At 43.6% G+C, this 18,976-nt stretch overlaps 1 protein-coding gene across 2 annotated transcripts in view; it reads left to right on the top strand.

Annotated features, from left to right (window-relative positions):
* Nucleotides 1-15,661, top strand: part of LEF1 (lymphoid enhancer binding factor 1) — a gene marked incomplete at both ends in the record, with an annotated part of 66,103 nt that extends 50,442 nt beyond the window's left edge. For both annotated transcript variants that reach the window (XM_080343726.1, XM_080343725.1), the window contains 2 exons: nucleotides 3,383-3,431; nucleotides 15,582-15,661. In XM_080343726.1, coding sequence (XP_080199852.1) covers nucleotides 3,383-3,431; nucleotides 15,582-15,661 — 129 coding nt within the window. The remainder of the gene's footprint in view (nucleotides 1-3,382; nucleotides 3,432-15,581) is intronic.
* Nucleotides 15,662-18,976: the final 3,315 nt, after the last annotated feature.

Genomic DNA, 18,976 nt, shown 5'->3' with positions numbered 1-18,976 from the left:
GTTACTGTTATTTGGTTATTAAATATCATACAAGTATTACTAGCATGTTGCGCGGCTTGCACTGTACAATTAAACTGTCGTGCTTACAATGAGCTGCCAGTGCTGTTTTATGTTACATTATGAAACTTGTGATCCTGAGAGACTGAACTGAGCCTGAGACCCGTGCTGTTCTCCGTGCCCCCATCAGCTGTGGCGTTATTTCCTGTGATAGGATGTGTATGTGCTATATCTGCCTCAGTTTCCCATCTGTATCAGGTGGACAGTGGGATTTTTCTACTTCAGTGTTGTCTTGTGGACATTAAAGATGGAGGTACCTAAATACAGTGTTAACAGAAACTGTAGAAGTACCTGATCATTTCCAATCCAGCACAGCTACTGTTCAGCTTAAACAAAATCTTCCTTGTAAGCTAGAGTTAGGGAGATCTTTGGCACTCAAGGCTTTGACACAGAAACGTGATCGTGTTTGGAGCAAATGCCTTGGCCTTGCTGAGATGATTTTGTAAGCATAGACACTACCGTAAGCCCTACCAGCTTGTTTCTGCCTGTTTTATACCGTCGCCTTTTCTAGCAGATGAGCTGTCATGACCTTACATAGGTAGGGTTTTGTTTTTCCAGTAACCAGACTGTGTCAACAGAGCTATCCTGAAACATACCGGGGAACAAGTAGGGTGATATACTCCCTGAAACAAGGAGATTTCAATTGTCGTGAACTTGTTGTGGAAAATCAACCCAATTTGGAGCCTGGTCAGCTTGTGTTTGTTGGATATCAGCCTTCAAGGTTGTCCTGTGATGCTCACCCATGTTGACTTTGAGAACATCAACTACTGCCATACAGCAGAAGCAGTGGGCCTGCGGTTTCTTAAATGCCTCGATAGACATTTGGAGTGTGTAAGGTGGCACGTATGAATTCTCTCTTTGATGTGCTTCCAACCTACATCCTGTGTGACAGTATAGCTCTGACATACGCCAGTCCTATATGTTACAATGGAGAACTCTACTAGCTTCCTCTTGCAGGCCTCCTCACTGCCTCGCTAGGAAAGCACATTTGTTGCAGTGGTGGTGAGGTGATGGTTGTAGTAGATGACAGTTATCACTGAAACCTTTTCAGGTATATATCATCTTTATTTTTTTTTTCTTTTCCTTCTTTTCATTTTTTCTAACTTGAGCAGTCAAGCAATGAAATTGTGTTCATTTAGCACAGATATTACTACAATATTCTGAGAGCTGGAAGTCACTTAGGGATGACTCTTTTGTTTCACGTGGCTGAATTTCACAGAAGAGCTCAATTGAAAAATAGGTACTACTTGCTGTTAAGTCTTTGAGTTTGGCTTGACTGGTTATTCAGGATCTCATGAGTTTCAAGAAAATGTTAAGCATTGCTAGTCAACTGTTGACAGTATCTCTGTGCTTTTTATTATGTTTTTGTTACTGACACCCAAAGTAGTCCTGCAAAGTTGGGTAATAGTCTCAAGAAGCACAGTTATTTCCATAAAGTGATGGTGTCTGTGTGTGCTGGAGCTGTCAGAAACTCCCTCATTTGGGAATGCTGACAACTAGTTTTCAGCCCAGCGTTTTCCTTCTGTTCTTCTACTTCTGGCATCTCATAGATGGACCTTAGATTAGATCAGCTTTCAGTATGTTTTAGCACTTAAAGTCAACCTGCCACAGAGAATAAAGCATGATTTTAATGCTAACATCTGCACTAAGGCACTTGCCTCTGTGAAGAAGTATTGCCTTGGCACCTAAAGGATAAAGCATGTGGCTGTGAGCTTCTCAGAACCCTTGAAATACGCTTTCCAACTTCTAGTCTGGGTCCCATCTCTGAGGGCTCACTCACAAGGCATTGCCCAGCCCTGTTGCCAGCCTCAGGATAAATAAGGACAGGAGCTTAAGAGTAAGGCAGGCCCAGACTGTCAGAGCAGACTGGACAGATTCTTTAAAATATACATGGATATGACTTTTTAGGGTTTTTTTTTTTTAAAGCAAACAAAAAAGCTCTGGCTGAAAACACACAACAATAAAGCGAAGTCACATGGAGCAATACCAAAATGGTAATTAGGGTGATGCACGATCACAGAACCACAGAATGTCAGGGATTGGAAGTGACATCAAAAGCTCATCCAGTCCAATCCCCCTGCCGGAGCAGGAACACCCAGATGAGGTTACACAGGAAGGTGTCCAGGCGGGTTTGAATGTCTCAGAGGAGAAGACTCCACAACCTCCCTGGGCAGCCTGTTCCAGTGTCTGTCACCCTCACTGAGAAGAAGTTTCTTCTCAAATTTAAATGGAACCTCCTGTGTTCCAGTTTGAACCCATTGCCCCTTGTCTTATCATTGGTTGTCACCGAGAAGAGCCTGGCTCCATCCTCCTGACACTCACCCTTTACGTATTTATAAACATTAATGAGGTCACCCCTCAGTCTCCTCTTCTCCAGCTCCAGATCCCCAGCTCCCTCAGCCTTTCCTCACACAGGAGATGCTCCATTCCTTTAATCATCTTTGTTGCCCTGCGCTGGACTCTCTCCAGCAGTTCCCTGTCCTTCTGGAGCTGAGGGCCCAGAACTGGACACAATATTCCAGATGTGGTCTCACCAGGGCAGAGCAGAGAGATGATCGAGGTTCAAAATTGTGGGTCTAAACTGACCTTTTGTTTCCTGAAAGGCTCTGTGAACCAGGAGCTCTGGCCTTTTCCGTAGATGGGGTGCAGGGGAAGGCTGAGCGTGTGGGCTGGCACAGCTGCTGCCACTGTGGTGTGGCGGAGAGACCATTTCTGTCCTGCACCTTGGCCACGTTCAGGGTGCTCCGCTGTACTGCAGAGACATGTGCTCATTGCACAGCACGCTCTCAGGGCACAGCCGTACAAGACTTGGCTTTTGTTAATGTACAAGCATTATCAGAACAGTTTTAGTTGGCTGGTTTGCACCCTGGGGACAAGCCATGGTTGTCCTAGGTATTTTCAACACCCTGTCTGGTGTTGCTGTGTATGACAGCGTAAGTATCTGGATGTGTGAAGAGTTCTTGTAAGAGCCATAAATTATGATATCAAAGTATGTGTCATCAGATTATTAAGCGTGAGAAGTCTTTTAGATGCTTGCGGCTGCCAGTGTTTGTTGAAAAACTGCCAGGAATTGTAATTCCATGTGGATATAAAAATGTGTATTGCTTCTGTGCATATTCCTCCGTAGATGCTGAGAGCAAACTTTGTTACCATTGAAACAGTTGGATGTGGGTTAGAAAAGGTTTTGGTTAACCTGAAATCAGTTGTTATTTTCCTAACCGCTTTCTCAGTGTCCAGATGGCGCTTGTTTCTATGCTGTGAGGTGGGGGAGTGACCAAAAAAGTTCTGTGTGTGTAATGATATGGTAACATTTCCTATTTTTCAGGGGAAGAAAAAGAAGAGGAAGAGAGAAAAGTTGCAGGAATCAGCATCAGGTAGGTCACGACCAACTCTTACTTACTTACCTGTCACCTCAGGTGTATTTTAGAAGCCAGGGCTTGCGCTATTTAGCTTTCCTCTAACACTCGCTTCTGATGGATGTTTTAAGATACTTCACTTTGAATGCAAGCTTGTGAAAACACACACAGTATGTGTCTCCTTTCCCTTACGCCTTTCCGTGCAGCGGTCCTGGCAGCATCAACATCTTTGGCTGAACTTCTGCATTGCTGCAATCACTGTCCTGCTTTAGCTTTGCTTTTCTCATCAGTGTCGTATCATCCTTAGACTTTCAGCTATGTCTCAAATACTGTGTGGGATTATTGGACACTGGAAACTTTACACCGACGTTTTTGTAGCCGGTGTGCTTTTTATCGCTGTGTTTTACGTTTCTGTGCACACTAACAGCTGCCTAGTAGGTTGGCTAAAAGCATCAGTGAGGTCTCCTCTTTGCCTGTAAATGATACACAAAGAAACACACTGTTTTCCCCAACAAAAATGGCTGGTATAAGAACCATAAAAAAAACAAAGAAACCACAAACAAATAACAAAACCAAAAATGCACCAAAAAATCCGTGTAACACTGTAGCAAGCAAACTTATTTGGAATGTGCAAAAACCTCTGTAACAGAAATTTGTTAAAGGAAAACAATTTTCTACAGGTACAGGCCCCAGAATGACAGCTGCCTACATCTGAAGCATGGTAAGAACATCTCTAAAGCTTTCCTGGTGATAAAACTGAATTGTAAAATAAGCTTTCTTATCAATTTTATGCAATAATATTAATTTAGCAAAAATGGCAGAAGCATCCTATCCTAAAGCTAATGTTACTTTGACCACTGATGGTTTTTATACCGGCTATCTATTAGGTGTTCACCATTTCACTTCTTAACCTTTTCAAATTGACCATGTACCTCACTGAGTTGCTGCAAGTCTGCCTGTGAAGCACAGGGATGGGTTAAACCCGTAGTGCAAACCCTCCCAGCCCACAGACTGTCACAGGAGCAGGTTAGACACTGGCTGCAGAGGACATTTTATACGCTGACATCTGCAAGGTGCTGGCTGGGTATCACTTTTGAAAGGTTTATTCACCTGTATGCTAACAAAACATCCGCCGAGAAGGTGGGACTGTATTTGAGTTATATCACAAATTTCTCCCTCAACTGTATGGTGGTATTTCATGTGTATTTCATTTTTGTTGTTGTCCAGCGTGTTTTTTCTCTTCATATCATATCATATGCACGGAAGGTGGAGTGATGAGTGGTTCCACATACCCAGTAACACCATTTAGGCTGCTTGTACACGCACACAGTGCCACAGTGAGCTCCTCCTTCCAGAGCGCTTGTGTTGGAAGGCTGCTCCTTCTCTTCCTCTCGCCGTGATACATTTTCTAGTAGGAATGGCACTCATTTGACATAATAGTTGCTTCTACACTGTCTAATTAACCCAGACTGCTCCGGGGAGATCCCCAAGAGTCCCAGGAACCATGCAAAAAATAACGCTTGCTAAACTCACTTATGCATTATAACAGAAATGGGCTGTTTGTCCCCTCTCCCCCTGACTTGTTTGGCCACAGAAAGCCCTTGGAGTGGTCAGCAAAGTGGCCTCCTGTTGGCTCTTCACTCTGCTGGGACCTTCAGCAAGGAAAAGCCAAGTTAAGCTGGTTCTGCGTGGTGTGTCAGCTGTCAGTCAGCGTGATCTGGGCATCTTCTGTAGCTATGCCATTATGCTGGTTATTTGTTGTATTCGTGTTATGTTATATTTTGGGGTTTTTTTTAGATTGAAGTGAAAAGGCAAAATGTGTGTTCTTTGTTTCTTTCTGCTAAGAAAAAGGTTTTGAGGCAAGCAGCCAGTCTTGCCCTTTGCAATATGCCTGACTCGTGCTGATTTTAGATGTGGATTGTAGCGTTTGGGTTCTGTAGCCTCCACAGCAAATGAAGCTATAGAATCTCATTAATTACAGTGACTGCCATAAGTATTATATATATTAAAAAAAAAAAAAAAAGTCAAGTGCTTCAACCTTTAGTTTTATAATTGATATTTCAGCTTACTTGCCCAGGTCCACGTTTGTTGAATTTTTCCCTTTGATGTTGACACAGTACGAGTAAGCAAAACACACATAATGTTATCTGAATTGATGCAGAGAACTCAATTAGGATTGGAATACAACTAAGGTTCAAGTGACAGTTAAAAAATGGGTGATATTGGGTTTCTTGGATGCCTTACCATCTAAAGGTGACTGCCTTGCCTACACTGAGCTACTTCTGTTGGAGTTTCTGTGTTTGCTTTTTCCATAGTAGAGGATGAGTTGAAATCAAAGAGGAAGAATGTTCTGAGTATGTGGGGTTTCTCCCTTTCCCTTTTACCTCTATTCCTCTCCTTTCCTCCTCTCCCCTTAAGCTCTGTAACAGTGTGGAACCTGCCGGTAATACCTATTTTGTGCAATTTAGAACACGGAGTGTGAGAACAGGAGGTATCTTGTTCCACTGAAGGGGGAAAGTGCTGTTGACTCCATCTATGAGCATGCAGGCAGCCTCGCTGGATGTTGCGTGCCAAGGGAATGCTCTTTGCAGACGTACAGATGTGCTCTAGCTGGAAGTAAATGCACAGAATGATTTAGGGAACCCAAATCAGCTCGACTTCAAAGTAAACTTTTGAAGGTTAAGACTCTTGCCCTTTGCAAGCCTAATCCAAAGAATGTTTTGCCCACAAGCGTAATATCTTACCAGGCCCACAGCAGAGCTGTTGTAGTCTTTACTGGATGGAGATAATAAGCTTGGGAATGCCTTTTGGTGAGTGCCGCAAAGAGCTCTTGAAGACAGGAAAACACCAGCTTTCTGACTCGTGCGGATGGTGCAAGGAAGAGGGGGAAGGAGGGTGGGAGGTCTGGGAAGGAGACAAGCGTTCTGTTATCTGAGAAGAATCAGAAATGAGTAGGTGGCAAGACCAAAGAAAGAATCTGGAGATCAGCACAAAGGAGATCAGCCAGGGCTGTAATTACGGTGATGTAAGTGAGAAGGATGAAACGGTGGGCGGGTTGTGTGGTGGGATGTTCAGAGCAAAGTAACGGAAGAGACATGCAAACAGAAATTATTTAAGATACTGTGAAAGTTTTGGGTCGTGGGTTTGGGTTGGTTGGGGTTTTTATTTTTTTGTGTGTCCGTGAACACTTGAGCACACAATTGATTTTTAAAGTAGACCTCTAACCTGCTTTTTGGCTTGAACATGACTGGAGTGCTGAAGTCAAGGTAGCACTGTTGAGTTGTTCTTCTGGGGTTGTACACAGCAGCCAGGCTTCTTACGGCTTCACTGCGCAGGATTTAGCTGAGTTCCACCATCCCATCCAGGCTGCTGAATGTCCTGATTGTAAAACACTTTAGTATTAGAGTGCTTTTAGGAATAAGGTGACCTGCTCCAGTCTCTGCTAAATTACCCTGCAATACTCCAAGGCACGTGGCCGTTCCTGAAGAGCTGCAGAACTGTCCCCAAGCAGGATTTTGTTTCCAGTTGACACAAAGCTTGAAATAATTTTTATTTCTAGAGGCAGTAACATGTATTTATTCGCTCCTTTTTAAATCAACTGAGAGTGGCATAAAACCTGATAATGCTAAAATGAGTTTAGGAGAGGCCAGGAGGAAAGGGGTAGTGAGGAAAGCTCAGCTTTAAGGATCATCTGTTGAGCACCTTTCAGAAAGGCGAGTGTTTTCTTGTTGCTTTAAGCACAACTTTCTAGAAGACTTGTAAATGGGAGCAATTGTGTGTCAGAAGTCGAGATTCCTAATTTCCTATATGGTTTCTGGAAGGAAAAATGCTGATTTTTAGCATCTCAGGTGTACTTCTAAATCACCAAGGAAATGGAAGAGTAGTAACAAAAATTCCTCCTGATTGTGCTGCAGTGTGGAAATAGTTAACTTCTTATGGCTTGCGTATGGTAATTGCAAAATGCACATCACTGACACACGGCAAGATGCAGTTGGGAAGTCCTCAGACGCTACGTAATTTAACGTTGTGTTTTGGCATATCTTGGTGGGCTAGAAAGAGTGATAGAGAAGCTTAATGGACATTTGAAAACCCGTGAGAGAAGTGTATTTGTGGCTTGCAAAATTCCACGACAATTAGCATTTAGATTAGCAAAGCTTTCAAAAATGAGAACTTGACTAATACTGATTTACAATCAGGACTTAAAAGTATCAGATTAACTTTAAACAATGAATTATCTATAATGTTTCAGACTTCCTCAATGAAAATCAGAGCCAAACTTCGGTGCAGATTTTCTGATAGTGTTGTAACAACTAATTTATGACTGGATTATCTCTTCCGTATTACTTAGAAATAAAATGGAGTGAGGTTATGAAAGCAGACTGTAAAGTGGACTGATCTACAGCCAGAATACTGTGGAAAAGAACTGTCTGATGACTGTGGTCATGGTTGACCATGGGTTTCCGGCCAGCATCCTAGGTAGGACATGCAAAGAGGATGTGGTACCTTGATTTCTGAGGCACGTGTTTTCTAACCTGGCTTGTCTGGCGCCCTTGAAATTGCTGCTGGAGTAGTTGAAAATGAAACAAGCACTCCAGCCCTTCCCATAGCCCTTGACTGCTCAGAAGCTTTAACGGAGCCTGAAGGATTTGCGCGGAAGGTAACGCATGTGAGAATTTGTGGCGATGATGGTGCAGAGACGTGTCCTCGTTTGCTTTAAAATTATGTGTCTTGTGTGACCCATGTTTTGGTGGCCTTCAGTATAGGCAAGTGGGACAGAACAAACAGAAGAGAATTTCCTGGATCGAAACATTTATATTATTGAACTCTTTGGTTAACTTCAGGCTTTTTCAGGTAGGCGTAGACATTTCCAAAAACAAGAGGTACAGCCCTCAGACACATCCCCTCCTGTAACTTAATTCTGACGTGATGTTGATCTTGGGGGATGAAAGAGGGAAAACTGCCTCTCTTTTGGGCTCTCTGACGTCAAGAAAAGCATCAAAGAGCAAATGAAGAAGAAACGCCAGCTCCCATTGAGGCGTCAGGTACCAATGGGCACTGACACTGCTGGGAGAGATGTGAGGGAGCAGAGCTCCCCATTTTCCTTGACCAGCCTGGTGGAGGAGCCTTTGTGAGGGAGAGGGAGTGTAACAAAGCTATTTTGGGTGCAATCAGAGACTACGAGAGGGATAAGGGTAAGTCAGGGTAGGGCCAAGCATAGATTGTCTAAATAAAAGAAACCGAGCAAAACACTTTCAGCTAGACAAATCAGTGTAGACATGGGATTGGAGAAACAGGAGACATTTTTTTAAAGTGTTTAAAAAAATGTTAGTTTTTGCAACCAAAGGGTGTAGCAAGGTCAGCTATGAAGTCAGCGTTTTATGTTCTAAACTGATAAAGGGCAAAAGTGGATGACTCAGTAGGTTAAAGTCTAGAACCTGGTTACTTTGGCAGAGATGCTCAAGTTGCAGCTGCTGCTCGTCCAACCGAAATGATTCTATGATTCTATGCTTTGAAGTTAGGGACACAAAAATGAAGTTTGAACTTGACCCAATTTACAAGATAAAAAACAATGTCATTTCACTTCTGAGGTGTCAGCAGTAGGCAGCTCGGCCTAGAATGAAGGGACAGTGGGACGAGTATTGTTCTGTGTCTTCCTGTGGGACAGGGTGGGGACGGGGAGTTGACTGTTGCTGCACCATTCTTTTCTGGATGAAAACCATGTATTTTAATGGATTGGGTAAACTTGCCACCAGAATGAGAATTCTAAGGTCATGAGAAAAACTCTAGAGAAAGAAACTGTTTCATAAAGAAAATGTAAGATTTTGAAATGTGGTTTTGTTCCCAATTGGAAGAAAGCATCAGCATTTTAGTGTTGTTCAGATCTGCACTGCGTTTTCTTTCTTTTTGTGGTGTGTGTATTTACATGAAAGATTTCAAAATGTGAAATTTAAACTGGCCACTTAGAAAGCAAGCTGTTAGGACATTGCTGAAGTCTTTCCCATTCGTTTCTGGAGACTGAGCTTGGGTAAAACCTGTCCTCTAATTTCAACAGAATGGTATTCAAATGAAATTCTGCCAAAGCTTAGCAAACTCTGGGACTAAGTTTTGTTTCTGTCTGCCTCTGACTGTTAGAGACTGATTGGATTGAAGAGGCTTTCTGATGTACATGAATGCAAAAAAAGCTATTCGGAAGACCAAAACAAAACCAAAAAGCCTAAATTTGATGTTGCAAAAGTCACTGCTAACAGAGCCCACCTTCTCATACCAGTCAGTTCCTTAATCCTGTAATTCAAGACTTTTTACACAAGTCACCTTTGAAATCTCTGATCCTTTACCCACTTGTTAAGACTGCACCATACAAACCATTTTGCAAGTGTGCAGCCCGGAAAGCCGTGCAAGGAGGGAAACTGCCGGCAGGGCCGGCCAAAGCACCGTCTGCCCAGTTAAACCTGAGCCTGGCAGCCAGTCAGGTAGGATGGGTTTTAGTCTCATCTTTTGGGGTGTAGCGGGTGAGCAGGGTCAGATGCGGCTGCGGGAAATGGTACCAGTGACCATGTCAAGTAGCATTCTTGCCACAGACACCAGCAGAGCGGTGTTGGGGGGTGAGAGAACTAAGGAGGTTTAACTGAGCAGAGAGACATATTTTCTGAAGTTGCTTCGTCCTTGCAAAAGTAAGATATGTGTTTCTTCCTTAACATTAAAGTTGCATCGGAATTAAGCTTGGGAGTTTTGAGACATTCTGTGATTCTGAGAGACCACTCTACGGTTCATCTCAGGGATACCTGAGATGCCATGAGGTAAAATGTTATTGCCAAAATATCTACATGTACTGATACTTTGTTTTATGGTGTGTGCATTTCCCTTGGCACTAGCTGAGACTACATTTTGATGAATAGTTGGGTTTCTTCCCATATGTGTGTTTTTTGAGCTATGCAAAGAGGCTTGTGCGTTTCGGACTGGTAGAGATTTTCTGATGAGATGACTTAATAGCATGGAAGTGGAGTTAATGCGTTTGAATTCTGTTGTGGTTTCTGCACTGCTGTCTCGCACTGGTAGTGTTGCTGTGCGAATGCCTGACGGCAGAAGAGTTGATGAATCTCAAGAAGAAAGATATTCAGGTTACATCTCACTTACCTTGGGTTGGATGAAAGCAACTATTTAGATTATTCCATGTGTTAGAAGATTTAAATGTTGAGATTGTCTTGCAAAGCACAGTGTAAATTCTAGCCTGTGTTTTAGTTGTGGCAGAAAAGATGATCTACAAGGGACACTTCACCTATGGTATTTTTTTCTTTTGAAAGATCTTTCACGTACTACTTTACCAGTACGTCCTCTCTTTTCTGTTACAGCAGATGAAAACTGAAGTAGCAATTTCAGTGCCCCTAGAACCGATGCATCTTTCTTCACAGCTCTCAGTCTATAATAATTTAAAAAATAGTCTTCTGAATATTTATTATATGCCATAAAGATACAAAAAGGGGACAAGCCGATTTCTTCCTCCCTTGGAGATCACTTTTAGTACATGGTTCTTCTTTAAGAACCTGCTAGAGATGGCTGTCTAGAGGTAATCAGTTCTTTGTTATAAACATGGAACCCCTCTCCCCGTCCACCCCCAACAGGAAAAACATGTCCTGGGTCTTTTAGTAGAATCACTTTAAAGATCGTAGCACAGTGATAGAGCTTCTAGTTTCATGCTGCCTACACTGGGGGCTTTGATAAGATCCACACCTGCTTTGGCATCACCGACTTCAGCCCTACAAAGCGAGAGCCCTGTGGTACCTGGGCGGGAAGAGGTCTCTGAATCACACTGTTCACCTAATGCATCTTGCTTAGGTCGAACGAAGAGGACAGAAGTTAGGACACCAGATTCCACCTGTAGTCAGTGGAGAGGTATTTTCAGGGGTAGTTACTTCGGGGCATCTAAAACACTAGTGGATAATTTGTTACTGGAGCCTCCATTCACAGTTACCAGCAATGGGGGGAAAAGAAGGGAGCAAGACAGAAGAAGGACAAGGGAGCAAGACACACACAAAGCAAACAAAACCATTAATACTGACATAGCTTCTACATGGCAGTATCTGTTGCAGTTTTAGGGTACAAGTTTGTGTAATTTCTTTGGCAACTTGAAAGGTTTCCTCTGCTGGTATCCAGCTCTTGCAGGGAGGCTTATTCCCATCTCCTGTAGGTCTCTCCATCCGTGTGCTCTAATAGCTTGTGGGGACCCTGCAGCAAATTGGATTACTAAAATGACTGGGGTTTTGTTGGGAGGTGCTTTTTTGTTGTTGTTGTTTAGAAACAACAAAGGTTGTGGAGTGTTTGTTTTTGTTTGCCCAGAACATTTCAAGGATCTGGTTTAGGCTCACCCCACAAACCATGGCACAGCTGGGCAGGAAGAGGAGCAGACGGCAGCGCCGGCATCGATCTGCCTGCGCCTGGAACTCTCTCCAGCTCTGCTGCTAAAGAAAATACAAAGGGGCTTCACAAACAGCGGGAACCTTTCTGATAAATAATGACCTGGTTTTGCATACCCAAGTTTCTGGAGTATTGGATAAACCCTGGCAGTGAGTCAAACGTGTTCGGTTTGGACTTCAAAAGAAAATGACAGTTTCAGCTGCCGGGTCCCTGAGTTTGCCACGTTGTTTGAAGTACTGGATTAAAAGCCAGGTTTGGAGACTGGCTTTTTTAAAATACATATAACTGCTGTTACATGCAGTCTTATCTCTTCTTGCAACTGCATGAAAACTACCTATGGTGGAGAAAGGTGTAGAAAAAAAGCATCTGGTTTCAAATTTACTTTCTCCTGCTTTTTTTGTGAAGGGTTAGCTATGTTTTTTACTCCGTAATTACTCCCGCACCAACCCAGACGCTCTTGACTTTCTTCTATAACCTCTTCTGATTAGCATGACCTGGATGAAGCTGCGTAACCCTCTCATTCTAGAGCAATGGACATGAGTTAAAGACTAGCAGAAGAACACAAGGCCCTTGTGAGCCCACCCCTCAATCCATCCCATTCCCGAGCACGGGAAGGACTTCTGATCCCCCTTTGCTCTTGCCCTCAGCCATTGAGCCCAGGCTTGCTAGGAGGCTTCAGTTTTACCACAGTGATTCCTGAAATACAGTTTTATCACTCCAGTGGAAAGGCTTTTCTCTTTACACTGAATTATCGTTGAATTTTATTTCTGTTTCTTTCTCAAAGTGTTCTCCCCCCACCCCCCTTTCCTCCTGCAGTCAGATGTACGCTGCAAATGGCACAGACAGTGCCTCCTATTATTGTGGCTCAGGCTCAAGACTTCACATATGTAAAATGTGACTTGCAGCACTTTCTTTGAAGCCTAACCACAGCCAGGGAGCTGTAATTGCAGCCTTTGATTGCGCCGACTTCACTCGTGGATTGGGCTTTGCTAGGGCATGCCTCGCTTGGCGAGACTTCAGCTACAGCCCCCCAGTGAAGCCTTAGATGTGGGAAGTCTTCAGTCTCCTTAGCACATGCCTGTGGTTTCTTGCAAAGAATCCTGATTTGACCTGTTTTATATCTGTAAGGCAACACCACCATCAGTCATAGTTTTTAGGTATTATTTGGTTTATCAGCAGTAGGAGCAATTTCCAGCGCGCGGCCTTAATGCGCAGCTGGGGAAAGGCTGGGTTCTAGATGCTGTTTTCAGGATAGCTACTGTGTAATTTGTTGTACTGCAGTATTCACTTGGAAATAGAAATGTTTGGGGCTTCACTGTGCCTGACTTAGAGTTCCAGTAGTGTCTGCAGCCTCTGTATTGGAGCGGGGGATAATTTGGTGCGAAGAGGGGCTATGTAAGGAGGCAGGCGCTGCGAAAGCTGCCTTGGGATGGAGAAAGAAGCCATGGTCACCGCTTGAAAAAGCTGAGGGCCAGAGCAAGGCCACAGTGGTTATTTTAACCTCCTGACTTCAAAGCCAGCTTGCTGGTAAGGGAAGGGGGGAGGAGGCAGGGAACCATCTCAACAGAAGAGCATTTCATTTCCTTCGGTGAAGGAGACATTCCTGGCTGCTAATGGGGAGTAGCTCTGAATCACGGCGCTTGTGTCAGGCTGCTGTGAACTACTGGCCTGGCGCCTCAAGGCCATTCCTCAACAGGAAGCTGAATGTTTTCATGTAAGACTGAGAGGAAAACCTTCCCAGGAAGAGCAACCTGGACCAAACCTTTGAAAATCTGGGATGAAAAGGCACAAAATAAATATAAAGCTGCAGGGTGCTCTCCCCAGTGTTCCTCCGCTGTTTGCTTGGCTTGTCTTTCGTGCTCCTTGGGAAGGTAGAGCCCTTCGTAGCTCTTTGATCCGCATGTGTTACGGAGCACTGTGCTACTCTATTAAAAAAAAAAAAGGCAGGAAGCTCAGAAGGCTTTTTTTAGTTGGGACTTGGGCTGGTTTTATGAGGAAATAGGAACTGAATTAGTCAATACAGACCACCTCTGTTGAAACCGCTGCTTTGCCAGTGGACTTTCAGCCACGCTGTTTAATAGGCCACGGTGGCTTTCAATGTCCTTTTGTGGCTACCAGCAGCAGGTGAATATTATTATGTATCAGGGGAAGGTGGTGAGGGTGAGGGAGAGTGTCCTTCAAACTAAACCTGGACAGGACAATTTGATATAAATTTGTGCTTGCTCTTTCTACCTTACTGAGTCTGTACTTAAATTGCTTTGGCGTCTTCCACCATGTTTTCCCCTAGAACAGTGGTCACGGCGGTGGCCTCTGACAAGAAGACGACTTGTTTGGTAAGATTCCAGGGCATCAGCTTGCGCTCGCTAAAATCAAAGGGTCCAAAATCAATTTTGGAGGCTTTTTGCCCCAGAGTATATTAGCCTGTGTACCTCCTGATTCAGGAGCTGCACTCAACCAGTGTGGGCAATATGCTTCGCATTGTAGTGGCTTACAGGGAAGCTGCACAGATGGGAGGTGGGTGCCCAGTTCCAAATGACCCTTGTTTAAATATCTGCTGATTAGTTCTCCTCGTGGCTCTTACAGGCTCAAGCAGTCTATCTATTATCATCAGTCTGACAGAAGTTTTGCTTGTGGTTTCGACAACTCCATTTCTTCACAGACGTGTTCTGTCTTGCCTTGTGTGATTCAAGGCGCTGGCAGCGTTTCTTCTTTGCGTGACTAAGCATTTTGTGTTTCTCCTGGTGAAAATTCACTCTACTTCTCCACCAAACTGCATTCCTGTGCTAATTCTGGTCATTCTTAGAAGCTCTGCTCATCGAACCCTCTACTCGTTTGGCAGCTGAGTAGTACCTGGAGGCCTAGAGGTTTAAAGCAGATTTTCTGAGATGCCAGTAATCCTGAGACCATTACCAGTCCATCTCTGGAAAACAGCCTGACTCATCAGACAGACTTTGGGTGGAGTCCGTGCTATAACGCAGTTGTCTGGGTCAGCAGGGCAGGGGTGATGGTTGAGTTAGCAATTGCATGTTAGCTGATGTAAGCCCTAATGATGCAGAACTGTTCTTCTCCAGATAAGCAATACCTATAAGGCTTGTACTGTTGGCCTTTTCGCATGCTGTAAGAATATATATCCTTCCAAGATCCTAGTGAGCTTTACTGCCAGGTAAGAGGTTCACAGCTCTTACACAACTGGAAGACATACCGTACCCTACAGAACAAATCCTGCCCCGTTGTGTGGATGCGTGGCAGGGTTAGTGTTCACGGTTAGTGTTCACACAAGCCTCACCCACCACGTTCATCTACCCAGCTGCTAACAGAAGACAGCATTTCTTTGGAGAGCTCGAGGCTCTGAAGTAGAGGCTTAATCGACCTCAACCACAGTAGTACCAATGCCTGAGGATGTCAAGTTTTGTAACAGGTATCTGGGTCAAATGTTGTAGCTAAATGAAGTCCGGTACCAAAGAGAGTTACTTCTGTAATACGCTCAATGTCTAAATAGCTTAAACCCCACCTTTCTAGTTGGTGTGGATGTCTGTACAAAGTCCTCTCCATAAATACTCTTGCAAACCTCAAGCAAGAGCAAATAATACTCTGCACTTAACTTTGACATTGCAAACATACGTTCCACTAATACAGTTATGTCAGAGAGTTACAGTAACCCATCACCAGCTTCTCTGAAGGATTATTTTTTTTAGGGGAAAAGCAAAAAGGTTTCATAGTCTTTATCACTCTTTTCTCTCTCTCCCTTTCCTGTAGGTGGGAAAAGAAATGCTTTCTCAACTTGCAAAGCAAAGGCGGCGACACCAGGACCCCTTCTGGAGATGGAAGCTTGTTAAACCCTAGGTGTGTCCTTCATCCACACAGACCACCCCCAAGGAGTCTGTCTAGGATGTCATTCACCCTGATGTCACTGCTAGAGACACTGAACCATAAAGACAATCACTGCCAAAACCCTTCACTCTCACAAGGTCCAGCCCCAATATAAATAGAAGAAATGAGCTCCTGGGTCAGCAGAGCAGCTTTTGTCTTCACCTCTGCCTTGCACTCTTAAGCCCCCGTCTCATCTGTGTCCATAACGAGTCAGCAAACCAAGTAGCGTGGCTGTCTGTGCCTGCTTCAGCCACCAGAGTAACGTAGAGCACAGCTGCCCCATACAGCACACCGAGGAATGGAATTCGCCTGGACCACGACGACACACTCGACTTTCTTTTTATTTAATGGTGCGACAGGATCAATTTTGGTTTTAGCTTTTTTTTTTTTTTTTTTAAGAAACTTGAATGCTTTTATATTTTAACTTTTAGTTTGTAATTTCTTTGGTGTATATTTTACTAGGTATGAGCTTTTAAACAAGTGTTTTCAGAAATCTGAATACTTTTTAAATAAAAGGTGTTTGTGGTTATTTTCTCTTATTTTTTTTTTCTGCCAGAGGAAAAACCTGTATGGACAAAAGGTGGCTTTTTTGTTAAGCTATTTGTAACAAATAGTGGCCTCTCAGTCTATATAATACAGTGTCCTGTAGAACTAAATCAATGTAACAACAGTCAGCTGGTCAGTAGACACATCAGCCTTGCATCATCTACTCTGTAAACATAAGCAATACATCCAGCAGATCTGACTGCAGTGAGTTCTCCTTCTCACCCATTCCCCTTCTCCTTGTAAAAAGCCCAGCACTTGAATTATTACTTCAATTGTTCTGTATTTGTATCTGTTTTTGTTAGCCTGTTAGTGGGATTTTATGCCAGTTGTTGAAATGAGCATTGATGTACCCATTTTTTAAAATAGTAAGGCACAGCCTTTGCCAAAAATACTGTCAACCAATTTTATTTTTTTTTTTTTTTTTGGTCATTCCAGTTTGAGTTAATGTGCTGAGCATTTGTTTTTTAATAAAAGCTTTGTAATAAAACTGAACTCAATTGCCTGGCTTTAAAAAAAAATGAGAATGGCTTGTATTTGATGGAGGAGAATCCCTCACAGGTAGAAGCAAGCCTAGGAAGGCACAGTCACTTCTAAGGCTGAAGACTTGGCTCAGTCTTCCCTCGTAGGAAATACAATGTCTGTTTGCTCACCTAAAGTCAAGTCATTTTGGAAGATGACTCCCTTTTTCTTCCTGAAGAACGCAGAAGTCTTGTGTTTTCATAGCAGGAATAAGGTGCCAAGTGGAAGTAGCAGGGTCCATGATTCTCTTCCCCCATCTTCGGTGTCCTACTAAAATCTCAGAGAATGCAGCAGTGGTTTTAAGCTGATGATTCGGAATATGGATTCCCATCTTTCTGGATGCGGTCCATGCCCACACAAGGGGTAGGAGCCTACAGGTATATTTCTTATAGCTGTCTAAATGTATCCTACAGTGAGCTGGCTGCAGAATTTGTCTTTCAAGCCCCAAACGCTACCAGCAATTTCTCTGCCACTGGTCCCCATTTGTTCAAGGACTGGTATTCCACAGCTTTGAAAAAACACACAGCAGCCTCACTTCTTCTAAGGGGCTTCAAAGGAAAACAACACCGTACCCATAGATAAACTATTCCAGTTGTTTGTGGGCACCACTGCAAAAGATGGACGATGAACTGTACATTGAATTAGCATGCCTTGTATTCTAGCTCCTGAATCTTGTTTTGATGAGCGACTGGACTGAGTCAAGCTTGGGCCACAAGAAATGACATTGGTGAGTTACTGCCTAAGGAAGCTTTGAGATTAGATTGTTTATAACTGGCCCTTAAACTCGGTTGCATAAGAAATTTTGTAATTAAAAAAAGAGTTATAAAACAGCTTCCTCTTAAACCAGCGTGCACCGCACTTGTAAGAACGTAACCAGCGTATTAGTTCTTGCAATATTTACTTCTAGCAACTAATGATTACCTTAAAAAAAGCAAAACAATGGACCGGGCAAGGGAACGCTCTCAGACGGTGGGAGAAAAGACCTTTGAGAGAACAGCAACTGTATACAGAGTTTTGCAAGACTTGGCTACAGTTCCATTCCAGTTAATGATCCCAGCCTTTGCTGGAAACCTGTCTGGGTTTTGGGTTGGGGTTTGGGTTTGGTTTTTTTAAAGGGAAAAATACTCTAGTGCAGTTATTGTTCTAAATCAAGGATTACTGCAGCGAGTTCTCTAAATTACATGTTCCAAAGATAACAGTTCTTTTTAAAACTGTTTAAAACATGACTACTTTATTTAGATTTTTTAATGGCTATTTAAAAAGCCACTTACCCATTTTCCAAACTATTGCTCCCAACAGAGGTGTTAGCCTTACGTAGCACATTGTCCCAAACGCACGATGTAGCAAACAGTTGCCTTTCTTAAGGGCGAAAGGTCTTTCAGCTCTAATAGTGAAGAAGAATTCAGGAGCTAAAAATAACATCTCTCCTGTTAACATACAGTGAGCAAGCACCATGTGTTGGGCTCATTCATAGATCAAAGACCTTTCACATACAGCAGCTATGGGAAAGGCTGACGAGTACACGAGGCTTAGGATGCTCCCATGAGAGTACCTGAAACACAAACCTGGCATTTCCTCTGTGACTTGGGTCGGTGTCCACTCCTGCCCCCGCTGCTCATCGGCATTTGTTCTTGTGGGGCTGAAACAGCAAATTCACCTGGGCCCTCGCTGTACCACACCAGCTTGTCCGTGGAGACTGATGAGCTGGTAAAATGGCCCAGCGATGATGGTGTTTCCCTGGCAGTAAGACTAGGTTTAAATCCTCGTGATGCCAAATAAACTATTCCAGGTGAGACTCGAAAACGACACCTAAATTCCTGATGTGCAACGTAGGCAGAAGTCAGCATCTAACCGTGTCTCTCTTGGGTGCCTGAGGAGGTGATTACCCTGTATTTCCCAAAGAAAATGTCTTTAAGGATATAAATGGCTCTACCTAATTATCCAGATGCTTCTGTACAAGCATTCCTGAGCCCAGTCTCTCCCTCTGTACTTTCATTCCATGGATGTACCAAAACCAGTTCTGCACAGATGGCGGCACAGGTAGCCCCATTCACCAACACAGGAGATACCCTGGAAACACACGTCCTTCCCCGAGAAAACGGCAAAGGGCAAAGGCGCAGAACAGGGCAGTTGAGCCAGGATTATTTACAGCTAAACCAGGCCAACATCACAGGATGGTCTGGCTCCTCAGGCTTCTGGGTCACCTGGCCCAAAGC

Source organism: Nesoenas mayeri (genome assembly GCF_963082525.1).
Source record: "Nesoenas mayeri genome assembly, chromosome: 4".
Classification (NCBI taxonomy): domain Eukaryota; kingdom Metazoa; phylum Chordata; class Aves; order Columbiformes; family Columbidae; genus Nesoenas; species Nesoenas mayeri.
This window is presented reverse-complemented; position numbering and strand designations above follow the sequence as displayed.